This window comes from Lutra lutra, chromosome 5, assembly GCF_902655055.1.
Source record: "Lutra lutra chromosome 5, mLutLut1.2, whole genome shotgun sequence".
Classification (NCBI taxonomy): domain Eukaryota; kingdom Metazoa; phylum Chordata; class Mammalia; order Carnivora; family Mustelidae; genus Lutra; species Lutra lutra.
The window spans coordinates 52,520,675-52,543,104 of record NC_062282.1 but is presented as its reverse complement, the minus strand read 5'-3'; the positions used below and the strand labels follow the sequence as shown (position 1 = coordinate 52,543,104).

At 35.1% G+C, this 22,430-nt stretch overlaps 1 protein-coding gene across 3 annotated transcripts in view; it reads left to right on the top strand.

The window, feature by feature from the left end:
• The window catches only part of GABRB2 (gamma-aminobutyric acid type A receptor subunit beta2), a 250,909-nt gene that overhangs the window by 111,399 nt on the left and 117,080 nt on the right, over nucleotides 1–22,430 (top strand). For all 3 annotated transcript variants that reach the window (XM_047731275.1, XM_047731277.1, XM_047731276.1), the window contains one exon: nucleotides 17,046–17,128. In XM_047731275.1, the coding sequence (XP_047587231.1) occupies nucleotides 17,046–17,128 (83 nt within the window). The remainder of the gene's footprint in view (nucleotides 1–17,045; nucleotides 17,129–22,430) is intronic.

The window sequence follows — 22,430 nt, the reverse complement described above, 5'->3', positions numbered from 1 at the left end:
AGACCTTCCACTAGCAAAAGAATTATAAACTGCTGAAAGCTCGGATAATGGTTATCATTTTTAGCAATAAATTGCTTTAAAGTGTGTACATCATTTTTTAGACATAATGTACTACATACTTAATAAACTATAATAGATTATAGACTTTATAGACTGTAGTATAAACATAACTTTTATATTACTGGGAAACCAAAAAATTCATTTGAATTACTTTATTGTGATTTTTGCTTTATTGCGGTGGTCTGGAAACAAACTTACATTATCTCGGAGGTATGAATGTATCTTGAAGCCAGTGTCACGGAGTCAAACATCCACTGGGCCTCGGTGCATTACCAACTGAAGAGAATCTGGAAAGATGGGTCCTTAGAGAAACTGGAAAATGCATGTCTTCATTAAAGGCCTTTTAATTCACATTTTAAAGCTATATGCTAACCAATTGAAATAAGTGGTGTTCCACTTCATATATGCACCTGGCCTTGTTCCTCAGATGGGATAAAACACTCCCAAAATCTTTAGTTAACATTTTGTATTTAATGAACACTATTCCTATAAATGGTATCATTTCAGTATCTATGGAAATCAAAGATTACATTAATTATGCTTTAAATATAAAACAGTATTTTCCAGAATGAGAAAAATGATTGAACAATCACCTAAAGAAATTAACTAATCTTAGATATTTATTTTTACATAAACCTAAAGATGGAAGTGCTGTATTTCTTACCACTTTGTGTTTCTTCCTTAAAAAAGCCATTATTAGAGGGGTGCCTGGGTGGCTCAGTTGGTTGGTTGGGAATCTGACTCTTAGTTTTGGCTCTGGTCCTGATCTCACGGTTGTGGGATTGAGCCCCATGTTGGGCTCTGTGCTCAGCATAGAATCTGCTGGAGATTGTCTCTCTCTCCCTCCCCCTCTTCCTCTGCTCCCCACTCTGCTTACATGCGTGTGCTCTCTCTATCTATAAGGCAAATAAACAAAATCTTTAAAAAATTATTTTTAAAAAGCCATTATTAGAGAAAGAAGTTTAAAAATCATGCAGAGGAAATCTGGAAACTAGTCTTTAACAAGTGCTTTCCTTACATAGTTTTTGTGGAATATTTTACTGATTGTTAGGACAACATAAAAGGTATACATACTGTGTTTCCAGTGTCACAGAAGCTGCTATTTGATAGTGTATTCCTGTCAATTATGGAACTCAAAGGCATAAATATGAATTTGCCATTCTAGATTTGACATAAATCATATTACTTTTAAAATAAAAAATTCATCATGTTATCCATGTGTTCAAAGCATTAACTGTAGTATTTTTTTTGCAATAGTATTTTTAACTACTCCTTTCTTTTTCTTTTTAAAAAAATATTCTAGGGGTGCTTGGGTGGCTTAGTCAGTTAAGCCTCAAACTCTTGGTTTCAGCTCAGGTCATAATCTCAGTATTGTGAGATCAAGCCCCGAATTGGGCTCTATACTCAGTGCAGAGTTGGCTTGGGATTCTCTCCCTCTCCTTCACCTGCTCCCAACACCTTCTCTCTCTCAAATAAATTAATAAAATCTTTAAAAAAATTCTACTCCCCCCGTGTCTTAAAATAGATTATAATAATGATGATAGGAGCAGTTACCCTCTACCTAACGCTGAGGATTTGCAAGTAATTGCTCTAAGTGCTTCATAGACATTATTTGTTTGATTTCTCATAGCACTGCTATAAAATGGACATTTTTTATCCACAAGTTATAGAAAAGCAAGCTGTGAGAAGGATTAGTAATATCTCCTGTGTCACAGAGCTGGAAATACCAGGTCCAGCTCGAAATCCAAGACTGATGCCAAATATTATCCCACCTCTTTTCCAAAAATGCTAGTTCTGTGTTTTGGAGTCACATTTGTAAATACAGAAGTCTGTTCTGTTACAAGGCTTGCTTATGGCCCCAACTCATCAATTTTCTTGAAGATTTACAGTAACTCGGCTCATTTCTTTAACTGTGAAAATTGGCTTTAACTCACAATTCTTCTATCTTATAGTATATTATAAAAGCAACTAATCTTAATTTTTTAAAGGATTTTATTTATTTATTTGACAGAGATCACAAGTAAAAGCAACTAATCTTAATAACAATACTATGTGTAACCCATCTTTATTTCCGCTTTAACAATGTCTGAAGTTTTCACTGATCTAGATTATATGAATGACAGAGCCGTTTGTTAGTAATTTAATTAGTTGTTATCATCGCTGAGTTTTATTTTTTTTATTATTTATTTATTTATTTATTTATTTATTATCGCTGAGTTTTAAATTACACTTCCTAGGGAACTTGACTATAAATGCTTACATCAGAACATGCTTTCCTGATTCTTAAATCATTCATTCTTTCCTTGACTTCCTTAAATCAATATTTGAAAACTAAGTTTTATGACATGATCACTCAAATGTGATAACATGCCATCAAGTTATTGAGTTCCAGCAACCCTACATGGCAGGCATCATTATTTCCATTATAAAAACAAGCAAACTAACTTCCTCAAGTGACATTACTGGGAAATGGTAAACACAGGACCATGTGACTCCCCTGGACATGCTCTTTCCTCTCTATTACACTAACACCAAGAAAAGAGAACCAATGCTTACACTTGTTTTTTTTAAATTTTATTTTGACCTCTGTTCATGTGCTACATTGTTTACTTTCAGACTCTAATGAAAAATAATCTGGAACTTAAAGTCATGTATTAGTACAATGGACATTGCACTGAAACTTCCAAGATGTCCTGGCTCCGGGCATGTGCCCACACGGTTCCATGCTGACTGGGATAAAGCCTAGCCCCCAGTGAGTGTTAGTTTACCTTTGGATAAAATTACCATTGGTTCAGATCCCAGTGGTGCCTCTAACTCACTCTGTGTCAATTCAGGTGATTCACTTAAGGTCTCAGAGACTTGCTTTCTTCATTTGTAAAATTACAGATTATATCAAGAGATGCCTACTATCGGCGCTCAAGACGTATCCAATTCATGGAGGTGTTTTATTTGACCAACACAACATTTTAAAAAATTAGGACATCTCATTTTAAAAATTTATATTTTCTAATTAGTTATTTAAAAATCCAATGATTGGAGACATTGGACCTTATTTCCCACATAGCAGCATTCAGCTAGAGCTGAGAAATACTTTGTTGAGACAAGGTATGTTTTCTCTGGTTCACCCCAGTCCTCACCATTCCCAGTTGTCTTACGTTGAGCCTACTCCACATACTACAAAGGCCATAAACTGGACCCTTTGATGTCTGAGTATGTGACTCATCAATCAGATTTAAGTATCTCATAATTTTACCACTTTGTTTCAAACTATATTATACCATGTTCTGTAATTTTCAGTGGATAAAAATATAAACCAAGTTGCCTGGAATATAAGGTCAACCACTACATCCAGCCCCTCAAACAGGTATGAATCTCAACATATTTGCTTACCATGCAAATTTCTTTACCCATTTTACCCCTATGTCCTGACTCTGAGCATGTGCTCACCCTGTGCAAAGCTGATGAGAAAATCCTCCTACCTACGTTCTGTTTAACAAAATCTTATCTATTCTCTGTCACCTAGCTGATAGTTCATTTTCTCTGCAGTGGATGCTTCAGTTTCCAATCATCTTCCTTACTGGAGATCTTATAATACAAATTATTCATAATTAACACATATGTCTTAACAATAATAAATATAAGTAAAAATAAATATAATTATATTTATAGCTAAAGTTTGTAGGAATGCTTATACCATGCTAAACAATTTCTATGTATTGTTTAAGTTTTTATATCCATACTAAAAGGTAGATGCCCTTATTGTTGACATGCTAATATTATTATTATTGAGACTCAAAGAGGTTAAATAATTAATCCAAGGTTATATAGTTAATATCCTCTTAGACCACTTTCTTCCTAGATCTTGTATCTGAGCTCTGATTTTAAGGTCTTAAGGCCAAAGACCATATCTTAGTAATTTTATAAAATACTTTCTCCAGTTCTTAACAAGCATCATGCAAAAATGTAGACTCACTATGGATATTAATATTGATCAATTCTTTATTGTCACTCAGGTATATTATAATTCAGGAGCTTAAATCTTTCTCAAACTCATTTACCAAATTATAATCAACTTGCAAATTTTAGGTTTAGGTTTTTAAATTAATACATACCCAGCTCAAAGTCCTTATACTCTCTTTGCTACCTAATGGTAGGTTAAGAATTGATAGAAATTAGTTTCTTGCATTGTATTTCTCTCAGGAATGGTGTGGATTTGGCAATTATTAGACTATTTTTTTCCTATCAAGAAAAAACAGTTGAATGAGCTTTGGGGTGGGGGCTGGGATGGGGGAAGACAAGAAATCCATTGAGATAGCAAATATAAAATTGGTTATGTCACAGTGATACATCTTAATCACTTATAGAAATAATTACTCATTAGCAACATTGTAGTATTACATCACCACAAATGCCTTAACTAGTGTGAACACCGAGCATAAAAATTATGACCAACATATAATGTTGCATCCCAGGGCTATAAGGATAGTCTTGAATGATTTTGCTAATAATTACTTGACAGGAATAGATCTTTACCTAGCCCTTGTTGTCATCAAGCATGCCTTGAAATACTTTCAATGTTTATAGGCTGTATTACAACTCTTTAGTTATTTAATTACATTTAGGGAGTCCTCAAGTTATTGTCTGTTTTATTAAGCTAAAATCCATTACAAGCCAAATTAGCAAAGGTGTGCTGAGGCTGCAAAGAATTGGGGCATTTGTTTTGGTAGCTGAAAATTAAAGATAGATGCTGCTTTAGTGAACCAGAAAGTACAGCCCATCACTGAAACTCTCCTTGTGCCATGGTTAGCCCCCTGCCTTCATCAACTGACAGATGAGCCTATTCTTTACACATCATCTTCAGAAAGGGAAATCTACCATCTACCCTGGGGAGCCATTTCATTATTTTACAGCCCTCATGACCAGCCAAGTCATCTTTCTGTTTAACCTAAATCTTCCACATCCTTCATGATAGAATTTATGACCATAACTTCCATTTGGTCCATAGGAGAAAATGTGAACAGCAGATCATCACTCCCTTGAGTCCTCCATAGAAATAGAGGCTGTTACTATATCCATCAGGCCACTCTTTCTTCTCCATCTGGAACAGCAGAACCCATCCAGCCATTTGCTAAACAATTAATTTTCAGGTTTTAATACCCAGTAACATTTTGCTGAATTATGAAGCCATTTTGTCATATTCTTTTTCTTCTTCCTAGAGAGAGAAAAACAGATAGAGAGACGGAGAGACCAATGCAGCATTTAGGCAAAACACTGACACTGCAGGCATTCTTTAACTTTGTTGTCCATTGTCTCATTCTTCCAGCTCTGTTTCCCTCTCCCAGTTTTGGTGAAATGAAATTGTCCATATAAACACAGTGGTACACACCTTTTCCCTTATGATAACTTCTGTTATTGGTTTTCATTTTTCACCCCAGAATTGGATGTGCTTATTTTCATGCTTGGTTTTTTGCAATGTGTTATAATAATATTTGAGTAATTTCTATTGTAAATTGTCATTTTAATGTGTTTATGTTTTTTTTTTTCTTTGTGAGCCTTTTCTGTTTCTCTAAAAGGCTCCTTTAGGGGCGCCTGGGTGGCTCAGTGGGTTAAAGCCTCTGCCTTCAGCTCAGGTCATGATCCCAGGGTCCTGGGATATAGCCCCGCATCCATCCTGCTCTCTGCTCAGAGGGGAGCCTGCTTCCTCCTCTCTCTCTCCCTGCCTACCTCTCCGCTTACTTGTGATCTCTCTGTCAAATAAATAAATAAAATCTTTTAAAAAATAAAAAAAAATAAAAGGCTCCTTTAAAGTGGCCCCATTTTAAAAATTATGAACCACTTCATTCTGCTTTAACTGTTTACTTTGTCAACTAAACTTCTTAAGAAAGTGGGCCATCATTTGGGTATAAGGCGATGTTTTTTTTCTTTTCCTCTGTGTCTTCAAATAACTCTACATTATAGATGTGTTTTAGTAGGAATTTTTCAAATACACATTTTTCCAATTTAGCCTCTAATTTTTTTTTTTAATTTAAAGATTTTATTTATTTGAGAGAGAAACAGAGAAGGATGCAAGCACCCCAGCAGGGTTGGAGGGACAGAAGACAGAGGGAGAGACAAGCAGTCTCCTCCCTGAGCAGGGAGCCTGATGCTGGGCTGGGTCCCTGGACCCTGAGATCATGACCTGAGGTGAAGTGAGATGCTTAACTAACTGAGCCACCAAGGCGCACCTTTTCTGTTTTGTTTTAATCAGTCTTTACTTGTGTGGGGCTCTCTGAGTTTCAGTTTGTTTTTGTTTTGTTTTAATCAGTCTTTACTTGTGTGGGGCTCTCTGAGTTTCAGTCCGTAGTTGCTGTGACCTGCTTTTGTTACCCGCACTCTCACTTCAAAACTCCGTCCTAAGTAACTAAACACCTCTGGATAAATAAAATGATTTCCATAAGTCAAAAGAAAGTTAGTCTTGGGCACCTGGGCAGCTCAGTGGGTTAAGCCTCTGCCTTCGGCTCAAGTCATGATCCCAGGGTCCTGGGATTGAGCCCCGCATCGGGCTCTCTGCTCAGCAGGGAGCCTGCTTCCTCCTCTCTCTCTCTCTCTCTCTGCCTGCCTCTCTGCCTACTTGTGATCTCTCTCTGTGAAATAAATAAATAAAATCTTAAAAAAAAAAAAGTAAGTCTTAATTGCTTTTTGGTGAGATTCTCAGGGTCATGCTTCCACAGAATTCTGAATAAATAATTTACCAGATTCAGAAGGACCTTTTGCATTGTAGAAGTTCCTCCTCATATGTTGGCTCAAGGAAACACAACAAAAGACAGAATCAAGACCTGAGCTCAAGACTCCTTGGTCATTTCCAAAGTGCTTATTCTTGATCTCTGTGTTCAAGTGTATGAGAGTCTTATACCATCAGTTTACCAGCTGCTGTGTTCTCCTTGCCTTACAATGATGTGTCATGCAAGGATGAATATCCTTGTACATGCTTCTTTGTCCTCTTCCCTGTTTTCCTCAATAAATTTCCAAAAAGCAAAACTACTGGCCAGTATGTAAAAGGTTCTGATAACCAAACTGTCCTTTATAAAGTTTGAATCAATTTACATTTTTATCAGCAATTATGAGAATTCCACTTTATCCATATTTTCACCACTTATGACATTTAAAAAATGACAATTTGCTAGTCAAAAAATCATAGCCCGTTCTTTCCATGAAAAATCTTAAGTATGTCCTCATTGCATACAGTATATCAGTAACAATTCCAAATGTATTTAAGAATTACTATAAAATTTGAAACTGTGAAACAGAAATATAGAAAAAATCTTTATCTCATCCTAGGATGGAGAGGGACTGTCTAGACATAAGCAATTTAAGAAACAAGAATGTAAATGATTTCTAGCTTTGATGACAAAATAACATCAAAAACTTTAGTGAATCACTAAGTAAAATAAAAACACTCCCTATACAAAATACTGCAAAGTATATAGAGAAATAATTTATAGTTAAAGAAATTGAAACTTCTGTTAAATATAGAAAAACTTTCTGGTAATCATAGCTTTTCAAAGATGGAATAGGGTCCTTTTAGAAAGAGTGAGTTCCAAGTCACTGGAGAGGCTTAAGTTAGAACAATAATTATAGCGGTCTAATGAGAGGAATTCACTCATCAGAAAGCTATTTGTATATCTGTACATCATTTAATCATCCTTTCTACCTTGAGAATTTATAATCAAATGATGAAATTCCTGCCAACATTTTAATGGCATAGGAAATTTATTGAAGCACCTACATTTGACACAATTAACATGCTGACCAACATTTCCAACCCATGGAATCTAAGTATCCTGAACATTATCAAACATCCACAATACAGAACAAATGCTGCTGCAAATAAAGTGAGTAATAATGAATAGTCTTGGTCAAGACTACAGCAGACAGGAAAAATTACCTTAACATTTTTCAGAGTAAAGCAACCATAAATTCATCAGAAAAATGGTGAAACCACAGAAAATATAAGACAACAAAACCCAACTACATTTCCGCTATTTATTTTAGTATACTTTTAGCCATTTAATTGTGCACCAATATACCTCCTTAAGTAAATGAGATTGCACTTAACTGCTTTCTAATGTTTTCTTTTTCTCTGAAAAAAAATTAAGAGCACTTTTCTATGTCCACATTCTTCTCAAAGTGCTTTTTATTGAATCATATTACTAAATCAAAATGCATTTAATTATCCTTATAAGTTATTATTTATAGGTATAAAATTTTCCATTTTTTCCCAGTTTAAAGTCATACTTAACATCTTTGTATATAGTTTTACATGATTTCATTTTCACAATAATTTCTTAAAGTGTAATTTCAAGAAAAAAGGTTGCTTATTTTGGGGGTTTTGATTAGTGTTGTCAAATTACCACCCAGAAAGTTTGTACTGATTTACATTGAGTTCTACCACCAGCGTGAGTTCTACCACCAGCATAAGATTCCCTGCCGAATCTATAAAACTGAATATTATAATTCCTTTACATTTTTGCTGATTAGATAAGCAATACTAATCATGGCTTAATTTGTATTTCTACAAATTTGTGGTTTCTAATGGTGTTAAGCATTGTTTCCACACATCTGGTGCCTATTTTATGTAAAAGACTTAACTCTTAAATAGAAAAACTGTCATTTAGTTGGAAATCTTTACCATTGGAGATCAGAGTGGCAGAACGGCCAGAGACTGCAGTGTTTGTGGATTTTATTGGAATTGGAAGTACAAGGTGAGTTGCCAGTATGTGGCAGGAGGCAGATTTTTGTAATTCATTTTTCATGTTTGAAACATAACAGCAGTTTTGTTATTGTTACTGTAGTAAATCCTATCTTACTTTACTGGTTAAGGTTATCACAGTTGCAACTATGTACTGCAGGGAAAATATGTTGTGATGGCATGCTAAAAGCTGGATCTGCTACAAAAAAGTGTTTCTCTGAGCTTTTCATATGGTATGTCTTTTCCTCAGATGTTGGATACCAGTTGCTTAAGGAAGAAGTGTGTGTGTTTGTGTGTGTGTGTGTGTGTGTGTGTGTGTGTTGCAGTGGTGGGGAGGAAGATGGTTTAAAGGCCTTGTCAGGCTCATATAGGTACTCTGATGGCAATATTCCCTCCGGAACTTCCATGCCGTAGGGCCTGAATCCTGTGCTGACACTTTTTGTGTCCAGTCCTGCCTCTTCTCCCTTTCTTTCATAGGTGATGATGCTTGATAAGTCTCCTTTAGGGTCTCCTGGAAAACCCAGCTTCAGATAGACCCTGAGTTTCCTAGGGAGACAGAAAGTAATGAACAAACAAATGCATACACAGGATAATTTCAGATAATGACAAGTATAATGAAATAAAGAAGTAAAATGAAATATGGCAGTGGCCAATGGGTTGGGGAGTTAGGGCTACTTTAACTAAGGTGGAGGGAGAATGCTTCCTAGGTGTGATGAACTGAGACTGTAGTCATACAAGAGGGGAAGTTCATTTAAGGTAGAAGGAAGCTTCATTCCCTCATCCCTAAAATCCCAAGACAAAGGACCCAGGAATGAAATGCTTCTAATTTTTTTGACAGTCTAACTCAAAAAACCTCAGATTTTAAGTACATTTCTACAATATAGTTTGTCAGTCAAGGGCCCAACAGGAAACAGAGAGCACTCTGAAAATGGGATAATTTGAAGACAATGTATTAAAAGGGAAGTTTATAAAGAGAACAGTGCTCTCCCATCCCCAACATAGGATCAATGGATTGCCCATCCATTCCCTGGCATGCCAGGCATGAAGAGGGAGAACAAGGCAGGGCCAGGGGAACCTGGACACAAGTTCCACAGGAATGGACCCTAGGAGAGAGTTCCCCTGGTCTCACTCTCCTTCCTTCTCTAAACTCCTGGTCTGGTCCCCAGTGGCCAAATCCAACCTGAAGCCAGAGAATCAGGGAGACAGTTTATGAAATCCAAACATTCTAGTCTGTAAGGCCACAAAATATGGTGATGAAGGGTGGAGGGTGGAGCTGGAGAGGCAAAAGAAGACATCCAACATGTGTAGTTTATATTATAAAATAGTACTGGAAGGGTTTGGAAGAAATGGCAATAGACCCAAGTGAGGTTGTAACCCCGGCCTGACACTGGCTAGCTATAAATCAGCATCTGTGAACTACTTACTTTCTTGAAACAAATAAACAAATAAAAGACTAGAATAAAACTGATTAATTTATTCTGAAATGGTATGATTCTAGATGTGTTAAAAATCAAAATTAAACATTTTAAATGTATTTTGACGAATGCAACAAAAAGTTTCTGGCTAACGTTTTAAATTTCAAAAACAAAACAAAATCACTGTTGAGATCATCTGAGTCCCAGCTCTATGTCTTTCTAGTTGGTAAGTGGTTCTGGTTCAGTTAAATCCCTTACATTGATCTGAAATCAAATTTTAGTGCTAAGGTTATGAGTCAAAAAATAGAAGGATTCCTTTTTCTCAGGGACTCAGACTTCCTTTAAAACATAATTTAGAAAGAAGGGAGCATATCCTTGTTGCTGAAATAAGCCACAATTTGCAGATGAGACCATCCAGAATGTAATGTGGGAAATCTTGGTAAACAAACGACTGACTGCAGAAGAATAAAGGCTTAGACTGTATGTCCATATTGATTAATATTTTTGATTGAGTGGGATTTATATACTTGCAAAGTGAGATTCTGTTCAATACTGCTGTTTGGATTCTACAGGCATGTTATTTTAAGGAAATGTCTTTGATAATAGCACCAGGATTTGTAGCAGAAACCTGTGTAAAATGGTCACAGTATCTTTACAGAGGATAAGATTCCAGAAAAGCAAAGAGTCGCAGAAGGCCAAACAGCTGCAGAACAGTACAAGTAGCTCTAATCTCAAATGCACGATTTATCAAATGGGAACATGATTGCTAGCAATCTTACTTTTTTTGGTGATTACAAAGTTGAGTGTACTAGCGCATGTGACTCTATATGAGGACTTGTAAAGAGCTTTTAAAAACAATTATGCATGAGTGTTGGAGATTTTAATTTAAGCAGGACTCTGTGGAGGTAAATCAAGAGCATAGGCTGGAAGAAAAATGCTGAGGGAGACCTTCAATCAGGGGAGAATATTAAGTGGGACTCCTTGGGGAGAGGCCTGTTTTTGCTTGTCTGGGGTAGGCTAATCTACATAATTGACTAAAACAGAATGAACAGCTGTGAAATACAGCATTTGAATGTGTGGGTAAAACACAATTACAAAATATACAGGGTCACAGAACATGCAATGTATTTTCATGGGATTACAGAATTTCCAAGCTCATTTGCGATTTCAGAAATCGGCCAGTTCCCCGGAGAAGCTCTGACTTTATCAAGGTCAACTAGCTAGTTAGTTATAGTACAGTAGTTAAGTACGTGGGCTGTGGAGTCAAACATCCTAGATTTAATTTAAATCGAAACTCCACTACTCACTCTGCGACTGTTAGAGATAAACACTCTACCTTTCTGTGCCTCAATTTTCTTATCTATAAAGTGGGAAAAATAGGACACTGGTATTACATGAGATGATACATGTAAGCAATACTAGATGATGTCTGGAATGCAATAAGTTATCAGTTAATATGAGGTATGTTTATTACTAGCAAAATGCAAAGCTGAAGTTATTTAAGTCTTGTATCAATGCTTTACCTACTCTATAAAATGCAAGAGCATATCACAAGAATATATGTGAGAAATTAGTTTCTCAGCTAAAGTGGTTGTGAGACCCAAAATAATATCACGTCTGCTTAGAGATACAGAAGCAAATCTTTTCAAGTACATTTTGGGGAAGTGACTCAGATGAGCTCTTTAGAACTTTTCAAAATTTCAGTTTGTACTCTCGTGCTTAAATTCAGCATATTGGTCTTCTCCCACCCCCACCTGAAGTCTTTAATTAAACAACCAGAAAAAATATATATAAACATATGTTTTGATCATTGATTGTTTTTAACATTGTAATTTTTCTCTAGTAATGATGCCTACTCATGTTACAGGATTCCCTTATCCTTTGTAATCAGAGGAGGTTGGGCTTTTAAGTAAATGTACATTTCAAATAAAATAAAAGCATGCTATGAATTGGAAAACACGTTTTGAATATAGTTGGATATGGACATCTGTTTTCTTAAAAAAATACAAAGATATTGAAAAAAAGAATTTTGTGTGCATAGAATAATTGGGTGGTTATCTAGATAAAGAAATCAAAGTAGAAGTTCACAGTCACTGTCTTATTATCTCTGGTTGAAATCCTGACAAACTTCTCACCTGTCAAGGTACTTGCTTGACCATATATTCTAGTGCTGGAAGCTCATCTTGAAGAGTCTGTTGTGGGGCGTCTGGGTGGTATAGTTTGTTAAGTGTGGGACTCTTGGTTGGAGCTCAGGTCATGATCTTAGGATTGTGAAACTGAGACCTGCTTTGGGTTCCATGTTCAGCATGGAGTCTGCTTAAGACTCACTCTCCCTTTCCCTCTATCTCTCCTCCTCACTCTCCCTCTCCCCCTTCTTAAATAAATAAATAAATCTTAAAAAATAAAAGAGTCTGTTGAAAGGGCCAAAAACATGTCACATTGATTATTATTTTGAGTTATCTCTTATTGGCTGAGAGGTGAAGACATTTGTTATTACTTAATAACTATATTTGATCATATTCAATCTCAGAATGCTATGTAGTATCATTAAGTTTCAGGCAATGACACCATAAAATATTTGTTATGGCTTTGGTGCAAAATGCTGACAAAGCTGTTGAATTTCCTGATTTTATAGGTGCCTTTACTGACTGTTTTAGGGCATGTTGCATATATAATTTTCTTGTACTCTGTCAGTATTTTATGGTTGACAGGGCCCAATGGCTAAGGAATAAAAAATTTCTCCAAAGATCTGGCCTTTGGAATAGCCCAGTCAGAATATTGACATTCCCCAAAGGTGGCTTTCATCATGCAATAGTATTCATCCCCAAAAAGGCATATTTCCACGGGTAACTAGAGAAAATTTGTGGCATGTGAATGAGGTACATTCTGAAGGCATCATTGACTGTTTCCTGTGATTAAAGACAAAGCTATCTCTACACAGTGGTCTTAAAATTTAATCAGAATACCTGCATAATGAGTTACTAGCTTCACTTTGAAGACTCCTAGTACTAGTGTTGAGTAATTTAAGGCCCATTAAGGATGTGTATCAGGATTGAGAAAGGCATGTTTATGAAAACCTCATTAAGTATATTTGTTGTATTGACTTATTTTTAGAGAAACTTAGCACTGCTATAAATCATAAAGTTCCAAAGAATAGATTTTGATGTTTATCATTAAGCTTTTTAAATAAGATTCATTTATGAGGAGCTTCTTCTATAAATCTGTTCTTTTAGAATTTTTTTACATAATTTAAATGAGGCACTTAGTAGTATAGAGAATTGTTTCAAAGTTCTCAGTTTGAAAATGCTTATGGCCATTGCTTTCTTTTTTTTCTTCTCTTTATTTTATTATTATTATGACTATTTTAATCTTGGGTTAGGGACATGCCAAAGTGCTTGAAATACAAATAAGACAAAAACAGATGTAGTTCCTGATCTGACAAATCATGTGGAGAAGATGCAGGTTTGTTACACATGTCTGTAGCTTGTATTAAAATCTGCTGAATGGGGGCGCCTGGGGGGCTCAGTGGGTTGAGCCTCTGCCTTCGGCTCAGGTCGTGATCTCAGGATCCTGGGATCGAGCCCTGCATAGGGCTCTCTGCTCAGCAGGGAGCCTGCTTCCTCCTCTCTCTCTCTGCCTGCCTCTCTGCATACTTGTGATCTCTGTCTGTCAAATAAATAAAATCTTAAAAAAAAAATCTGTTGAATGTAGTTCTATATACATATATGGCATAATTTTTTGCAGAGTTATATATTTGGATGTTATTTACATCATATTTTATAGTTCCGCTTTACTTTTAATATAGGTACATGAGTATTTGTTACCTCTTCATGTATATACACATATACATATGCTTATTTCCACATATCAACCACTGACCAAATGAGTTATCTCTGCATCTTCTCATTAGCAGGTGGTCATAACAAAAGTTACAGGACATTTTGTGAGTTACAGATCTCTTCTTGCTTTTATCATCTCACAACCGGTTAGGATGACAAGTTTTTATTTCAAGTGTTTGGGAGCATCCAAGTATGGCAGGATCTGAGTGACTCATCCCAGCTCACTCGTTCTGGTCCATATGAACAGGACTCCAAGTGGAATACTTTGTCCAAGGAGTTTCTGCTTTAACCCAATAGGAGACACAAATGCCTTATAAACATTGACGAGAAAAATACTTCTATGTATTTTTTTCTGTTTTATAAAGCATGACATTAAAAAATTAAAACACTGGTGTAAATAAAAATGTTGTGACTAAAACATTTTCATCTATTTTATTTTTTAAATATGGATAGAAACTCATTTCTTCTGCAATAGCATCAGTCAACTTATTTTTCTTGTTCACAGCACTCGTGTTTACAGCATCAGTTCACAGATGTTAGTTGCCATCCGCAACTATGTATCCGCAAAAAGTGTAAACCACAACCTATATACTGAAAGCTCACCCCCACTTACACAGTTGAGCATCTGCTCATGGCTCTTGCTTATTTTGTTTTATCATATGTGTGCCCTTGCACCTTTAATGTCCTTTGTGTTCATTCTGTCGGATGAAGTTGATTTTCTCTAGTTTCTCAAGATAGGGATTATTTCTGCTATCTTACAAAAGTAACATGGAAGTTTTGGTATGACTGTGATACACATAATTTTATTTTCTTTAAAAATCTCTCTTCTACATAATGCAGGTTTCTGTATGTTAGTAGCAATTCAGCCTGTAAACTACATGTTAAAAAAGAAAAAAAAATAGCAGGAAGAAAGGAAGGAAGGAAGGGAGGGAGGGAGGGAGGAAGGAAGGAAGGAAGGAAGAAAGGAAGGAAGGGAGGGAGGGAGGGAGGAAAGGGGGGCAGGAAGAGGGAGAGGGAGAGAAAGAAAAAGACCAGTGAGAAATTCAGTCAGATATTTCATAGCCAAAATGTCATTTTTAAGCCCCTGGTAAATAATTTAATGTTATATAATTAATAGTTAAATGTGAATGTTAGTTTTTATATAATTTCTAGAATTTGTAAAATATAAGTATTTGGTAAGTCCCATTAAAAGCAGAAACGGGCGGCAGTGTGGCTCAGTCAATTAAGTAGCTGCCTTCGGCTTGGGTCATGAGCCTGCTTCTCCCTCTCCCTCTCCCTCTGCCTGCCACTGTGCCTACTTGTGCTCTCTCCCTCTGTGTAAAGTAAATAAATCAAATCTTAAAAAAAAAAAAAAGAAAGCAGAAACAATCAGCTTGATGATAAGATAAACTCTAGTACTATATACACAATGTTAATCAAATGGATTAAAATTTATTTACTGTTAAAAATATAAGAAGAATCCCTAAAACTTAAGGCACATTATAAATTGGAAAAAAGAAGAGAAATTATGCAATAAGATAGTCCTCCAAACAAAAGATTTATAATCAATAAAACAAACTGCTTACTTGCTTCTTTGTAATTTGTTTTTATTTATCCAACATATATTATTGATTGCCTTAAAATAAATAGAACGAAGCCTGTGCCCCTGAACACCTTACATTTGCTTGAGAGAAATGTTTCTTAAAAAAAAGATCAAAGAAAGAAGCTGAAGTTTTTACTTCTTAATCCCCTTCCCCCATCCCCCTAATCCCTCCCCTTTGGCAATCATCAGTTTGTTTCTCTCTCTTTGTTGTTATTTGTTCAATTGCTTTGTTTATTATATTCCACATAGAAATCATATGGTATTTGTCTTTCTCTCTCTGGTTTATTTCACTTAGCATAGTGTTTGCTAGGTCCATCCATGTTGTCATGAATGACAAGAATTCATTCCTTTCTTATGACTGAGTAATGGTTAATTCATTATGTTATATACCTGAAACTAATTTAAATTTTTAAAAGTGAAAAAGAAAAGCAAGATAATTTCAGATTGTGATACTTGTCTGAAGGCAATAAACAGGTAAGATGCAACATTAGTTAAGGCAACTACTTTGGGTGGGCTGTTTGGGAAAAGCCTCTCAGAGGAGGTGATTTATGACCTGAAGGATCAGAAGAGAAGGCTTGTGAAGATCAAGAAGACACATGTTCTAGGTAGAAAGGAAAAATGTGCAGACTGGAAGAAAAAATATAAACTAACAAATGATTTAGGACTACATGCTTTTTGACTCGTTTTAGTAGGTCTTCAATAAAAGATTACTGAAAAATTTTGATAGAGGAATATAAAGACATTAAAGGGACATATTCATATCTCTCTGATAAAATAATAAAGGTGTCAGGTGTTCTAAATAAGTCACTCTTCCAGCCCATAGGAGGATGTTTTCTAATAGGTCATGAGAATATCAGATTACTCAGCACAGAGCAAATCAGGCAACAGATGAAAGGTTGATTGTGTGTCGTATTAAAGCAGTTGCAAAATACCATACTACGCAATAGAAATGTCAAAAATGATGAGTCAAAGCCAAGATTTAATGAAGATCAGATTTGAGGGAGAAGGAAACAAATGTGAGTAGAAGAGGAATTATCCATGTTGATATTCTTAATCACCTGTGATGCCTATAAAATAAAGAGCCCAGGGACCATCCCTCCCTACACCAAGACATTCTGAATCATGGATACTGCCCGTTTAACAAACACTCCCTGGTGACTTTGGTACAACAGGTAATGCACCACACTCTGGGAAAACACTGATTTAGTTCAGTCTTTCTTTCTTTCTTTTTTTAAATAAATCAGCCCAAGGCTTATAGAGGAAAATGGTTATCCAAAGCTGTTACACCATTTTTTTGCTAGAACTTTGGCTAAATCAGTCTCCTAGAGGCCCAGTTCTGCCGTATTTGATATTAGATTTAATTTTTCTAACTCCAGCCATGGAGGAGCTAACAGTATATATTGTTACTATTTCTCTTCTAGAATCACAACCACAGCTGCTTGCATGATGGACTTAAGGCGGTACCCACTGGATGAACAAAACTGCACCTTGGAAATTGAAAGCTGTAAGTTTTTCTAAGAATGCGCTAGACTGAACACTGCTTTAAGGTTATTCTTGTTCATGTCCAGACCACAGGTCCTACAAAGGTCTTGCTACCACAGTAAATCTGGTGGATGGGGATAGAGTATCTTTCCTCAGTGATGTGCCAACCTCTTAGTCTCATCTCTAAATCCCAGGGAGAGATATATAAGGGAAGACATAATCTAGCAATAAAAGGAAGACCCTAAGACCTTAGAAGGAGACCAAGTGCCATTCCAGGCATTTAAAGTATGGAATTAGTGCACAGGGCCGCAGTAGGGTTGAGAAAATAAGTGGTGATGGTAGGCTAACACAGGAAGTCCCAATTGTTTTTGCCTCTCATAAACGTTATCTCTTTGCAATTGCAAAATCAACGTGGTCTCTGGACCAGTCAAAACATTCACAGAGTGTGGATTGGTGGAATAGTTTTTATTCTGAGGGACTATTTTCAGTGTCTAAAATTTATTTTATATTCTTGCCGAAGGCCATATGATGAACAAGATTGGTGTATATGTGCATGTTTATTTTCTTTCCTGTGCTGACCTGTTTTGCAGTGTTGTTGCTTTTCTGGGCCACAGTTTGAGTGTCCTTTTTTTTTTTTTTTTTAATTAAATTAAATTTTATTTTTTTTCAGTGTTCCAGAATTCATTGTTTATGCACCACACCCAGTGCTCCATTCAATACATGCCCTCCATAATACCCACCACCAGGCTCACCCCACCCCCCCACCACCCCCCTAAAACCCTCAGTTTCACCTACCCTATTGGGTGGGTGAAAACATTGATTTATTTCATAACCTATCTCCTTTTTGGAAGTCACACTCAGAGGTCATTTGAGATAGAACGGGATTTTGAATCTCTTTTTTGTCAGTTCTTTGCAATGTTTTTGTACCTCATCCCATGAAACAATTGGAAGCTGACGATTTTATATCCAGCATTCTAGATAATGAGTAACTTGACTGCTGTGCAGATAGGATATCTCAGCTGTTATGAGGAACTCTAGCTGTGACAAGGAGTCCAACTCTAAGTCATTGCTCCAAGAGGAAATACAAGCATTTATAGCACATTGTTGGTATTCTGTCCATTAAAAAAACAAAACAAAACAAAACAAAACTTCCAGAGATAATTAAATTTACATGCATTTTTAAGAACTTGATTTCATATTTGTGTTCCTAAATCAACATTATTTTCACATTTGATCTTTGCAATAAGGAACTATTGAATGAAATTGACCTGTAGGATTTTGATGATTATTTTTATGTAAGTATTTTTGGGATAACTGCATTTTCATGACTTATGATACAATTTAAGAGTAGAATGTTCTTCAAAGTCCAAATTCTTTGGTTGTTTCAAATTGTTGGTGTAAGGATTTGGGTGTTATTTTTTTTTAAAGTAGATTGCCATGTACTAATATTGAATTTTTATGGTAAGAGAATTTTTCATGATGGAATTTGAATGGAATTTTAAATAATCATAATTTTGCACATAGTTAAAGCACTTGCACTGTTGTTATTTCATTTGAGATGTTTACCCCCTCAGGTAAGTAGAAAATACCTTTTTATTTTAAAGAACTGATGCCTAAGGGCACAGGCAACACCCAGGTATTTTAATGCAATTAAATTATAATTAAATTAAATTAAATTAAATTATATAAATTAAATAATTAAATTAAATTATAAATTAACATGATAATTCTTCAGACTTTTAGAAACTTTAAATTTTAATAAAGGGGCTTCTATGTTTCTTATTTCAATTCAGTTATCCTGTTAACAAAATTTTTTACTGAAATATAATTGATATATATAACATTGTGTGAGTTTAAGATGTATAATGCCATAATTTATATTTGGTGAAATGATTGCCATAGTAGGGTTAGCTAACACATCCATTACCTCACACAATTAACCTGTATGTGTTTGTGTGTGTGTGTTGAGAAAAGATCTACTCTCTCAGCCGCTTTCAAGTATAAAATACATAGTTGTTAACTATAATCACTATTCTGTAGATACTCAGACCTTATTCATCTTTTAACTTAACACTTGTAAACTTTTAACCATCTTCAACCATCTCTCCCTGGCATCCACCAAGTTACCGTCTGTTTCTATGACCTAGTATTTATTTTTAGATTCCATATATAAATAACATCATATACTATTGGTCTTTCTCTAACTTATTCACTTAGTATAATTACCTTAAGTTTTGAGGTGCCTGGGTGGCTCAGTCAATTGAGCTACCGACTCTTGGTTTAGGCTCAGATCATGATCTCAGGGTTCTGGGATGGAGCCCTCCATGGGGATTCATGCTGAGCACAGAGTCTGCTTGAGATTCTCTCTCTTCCTCTCTTTCTGCCCCTCCCCCCACAAATAAATAAATAAATCTTTAAAAATACCCACTTAAGTTTTATCTAGTCACAAATGACAAGATTTCCTTTATGACTGAATATTCCATTGTATGCATATATCACATTTTAAAAAATCTATTCATCAGTAGACACTTAGGTCATCTCTATGTCTTGGCTATTATAAATAATTCTGCAATGAACATGGAAGAGCAGATATCACTTTGATATAGAGATTTCATTTCCTTCATCTACTTACCAAGAAGAAGGATTACTGGTTGATAGACAGTTCTACTTTTAATTTTCTGAGAAAATTCCATCCTGTTTTCCATGGGGTCTGTACCAATTTACAACATCACCATCTGAGCACGAGCCTTCCTCATGCTCTCTTCCTCTCCTCTTCACCTCCTCGCTAGCACATGTTCTCCTGTCTTTTTGATAATAGCCATTCTAAAAAGTGTGAAGTAATATCTCATTATGGTTTTGATTTGTATTTTCCTGATACAAATTCTTTTGCAAGTATATATCCAGTTTCCCCAACACCATTTGCTGAAGAAACTATTTTTTTCCCATTGAGTACTCTTGGCTTCCTTGTCAAGGATGAGCTGACCATATATGTGAGAGTTTATTTCTGTTCCATTGGTCTATGTGTCTGTTTTTATGCCAATACTGTACCATTTTAATCATTATAAATTTTAGGGGCGCCTGGGTGGCTCAGTGGGTTAAGCCGCTGCCTTCGGCTCAGGTCATGATCTCAGAGTCCTGGGATCGAGCCCCGCATCGGGCTCTCTGCTCAGCAGGGAGCCTGCTTCCTCCTCTCTCTCTGCCTGCCTCTCTGCCTGCTTGTGATCTCTCTGTCAAATAAATAAATAAAATCTTTAAAAAAAAATAATCATTATAACTTTTAGTATAGTTTGAAATCAGGAAGTGTGATGCCTCCAGCTTTATTATTCTTGTTTAAGATTGCTTTAACTATTCTAAGTCTTTTGTGGTTCTGTACAAATATTAGGATTATTTGTGGCTTTATTTCTGTAAAAATACATTGGAATTTAGATAGGGAATGCATTAAATCTATGGGTGGCTTTGGGTAATATAGACATGTAAATAATATTAATTCTTCTGATATGTGAACATAAGCTATCTTTCCATTTATTTATGTCTTCAATTTCTCTCATCCATGTCATACTTTTCATTGTACAGATCTCTTACCTTCTCATTTAAATTTACTTATAACTATTTTATTGTTTTTGATGCTATTATAAATGGGATTGTTTTCTTTATTTTGGTTTTAGAGTTCATGGTTTATATATAGAAATGCAACTGATTTTTGTATGTTTATTTTGTATCCTGCAACTTTACTGAATTTGTTTATTAGTTCTAACAGATTTTTGGCTGTCTTTCAGGGTTTTCTATACATAAGATCATGTTATTTGCAAACAGAAATAATTTTACTTCTTTCTTACCAATTTGGATATCTTTTATTTCTTTTTCTTGCCTGATTTTTCTGTCTAGGACTTTCAGTACTATGCTAAACAGGAGCACTGAGAGTGGGTACCCTTGTCTTGTTCCTGATCTTAGAGGAAATACTTTTAATCATTAACCAATGAGTATGATGTTAGCTATGGATTTGTCATATATAACCTTTATTATATTGAAATACAGTCCTTATATACCAAATTTGTCAAGAGTTCCTATCATGAAAGGGTGTTAGATTTTCTCAAATGCTTTTTCTACATCTATTGAGATGATTTTTATCTTTCATTTTATTAATTTGATGTGTCACATTTATTGATCTATATATAGTGAACTATCCCTACATCCCAGGGACAAATCCCACTTGCTCATGGTATATGATTTTTTTTTTTTTTTGTAATGTGATGTTGAATTTGTTTTGCTAGTATTTTGTTGAGAATTCTGTATCTATATGTAACAGGGATATTAGCCTGTAATTTTCTTGCAGTATTCTTATCTGACTTTAGTGTCTGGGTAAAATGAGTTTGAGAACATTTCTTTCTCTTCAACTTTTTAGAAAAGTCTGAGAAGGACTGATAGTAATTTTTATTTAAATTTTTGGAAATAAATAAATATTTGGTAAAATTCATCAGTGAGAACACCTGTTTCTGGGTTTTTCTTTGTTGAGAAGTTTTTAAGAACTGATTCAATCTCCTTACTTGTTACTGGTCTGTTTATAGTTTCTAGTTTTTCATGAATCAGTCTTCCTAGATTGTATGTTTCTAGGAGTTTATTACTTTCTTCTAGGTTGTCCAATTTATTGGCATATGATTCTTCATCATAGTCACTTTGATCCTTTGTATTTCTGTGGTATCAGTTGCAATGTCTCCCTTTCATCTATAATTTTATTTATTTGAGTTTACTCTTTTTTTGGTTAGTCTAGCTAAAGATTTATCAATCTTGTTTATCTTTTTAGAGAATGAACTCTGAATTTTGTTTTTTTTCTTTTATACTCTTTTTTTCATTGCTTTTGCTTCTATTTCATTTATTTCTGCTCTAATCTTTATTATTTCATTCTTTCTGCTACCTTTGGGCTTAGTTTGTTCTTTTCTTAGTTTCTTGAGATATAATGGTTGTTTATCTGAAATCTTTCTTTTCTCTTGATACATGTTTGTATCTATAAACTTTCCTCTCAGAACAGCTTTTGCTTCATCCCATAAGTTTTGATATATTTTTTCTGCTTCATTTGTCTTAATATTTTTTGGATTCCCTTTTTATTTCTTTTTTTAATCATTGATGGTTCAGGATTTTTTTATTTCCATGCATTTGTGCATTTTCCAGCTTTCTTACTGTTATTGATTTCTAGTTTCATACCTTTGTAATCAGGAAAGACCCTTGATATAATTTCTGTCTTCTCAAATTTTTTGAGGCTTATTTTGTGGCCTAACATATGATCTATCCTAGAAAATATTCTGTGCATGCTTAAGAGAATATGTATC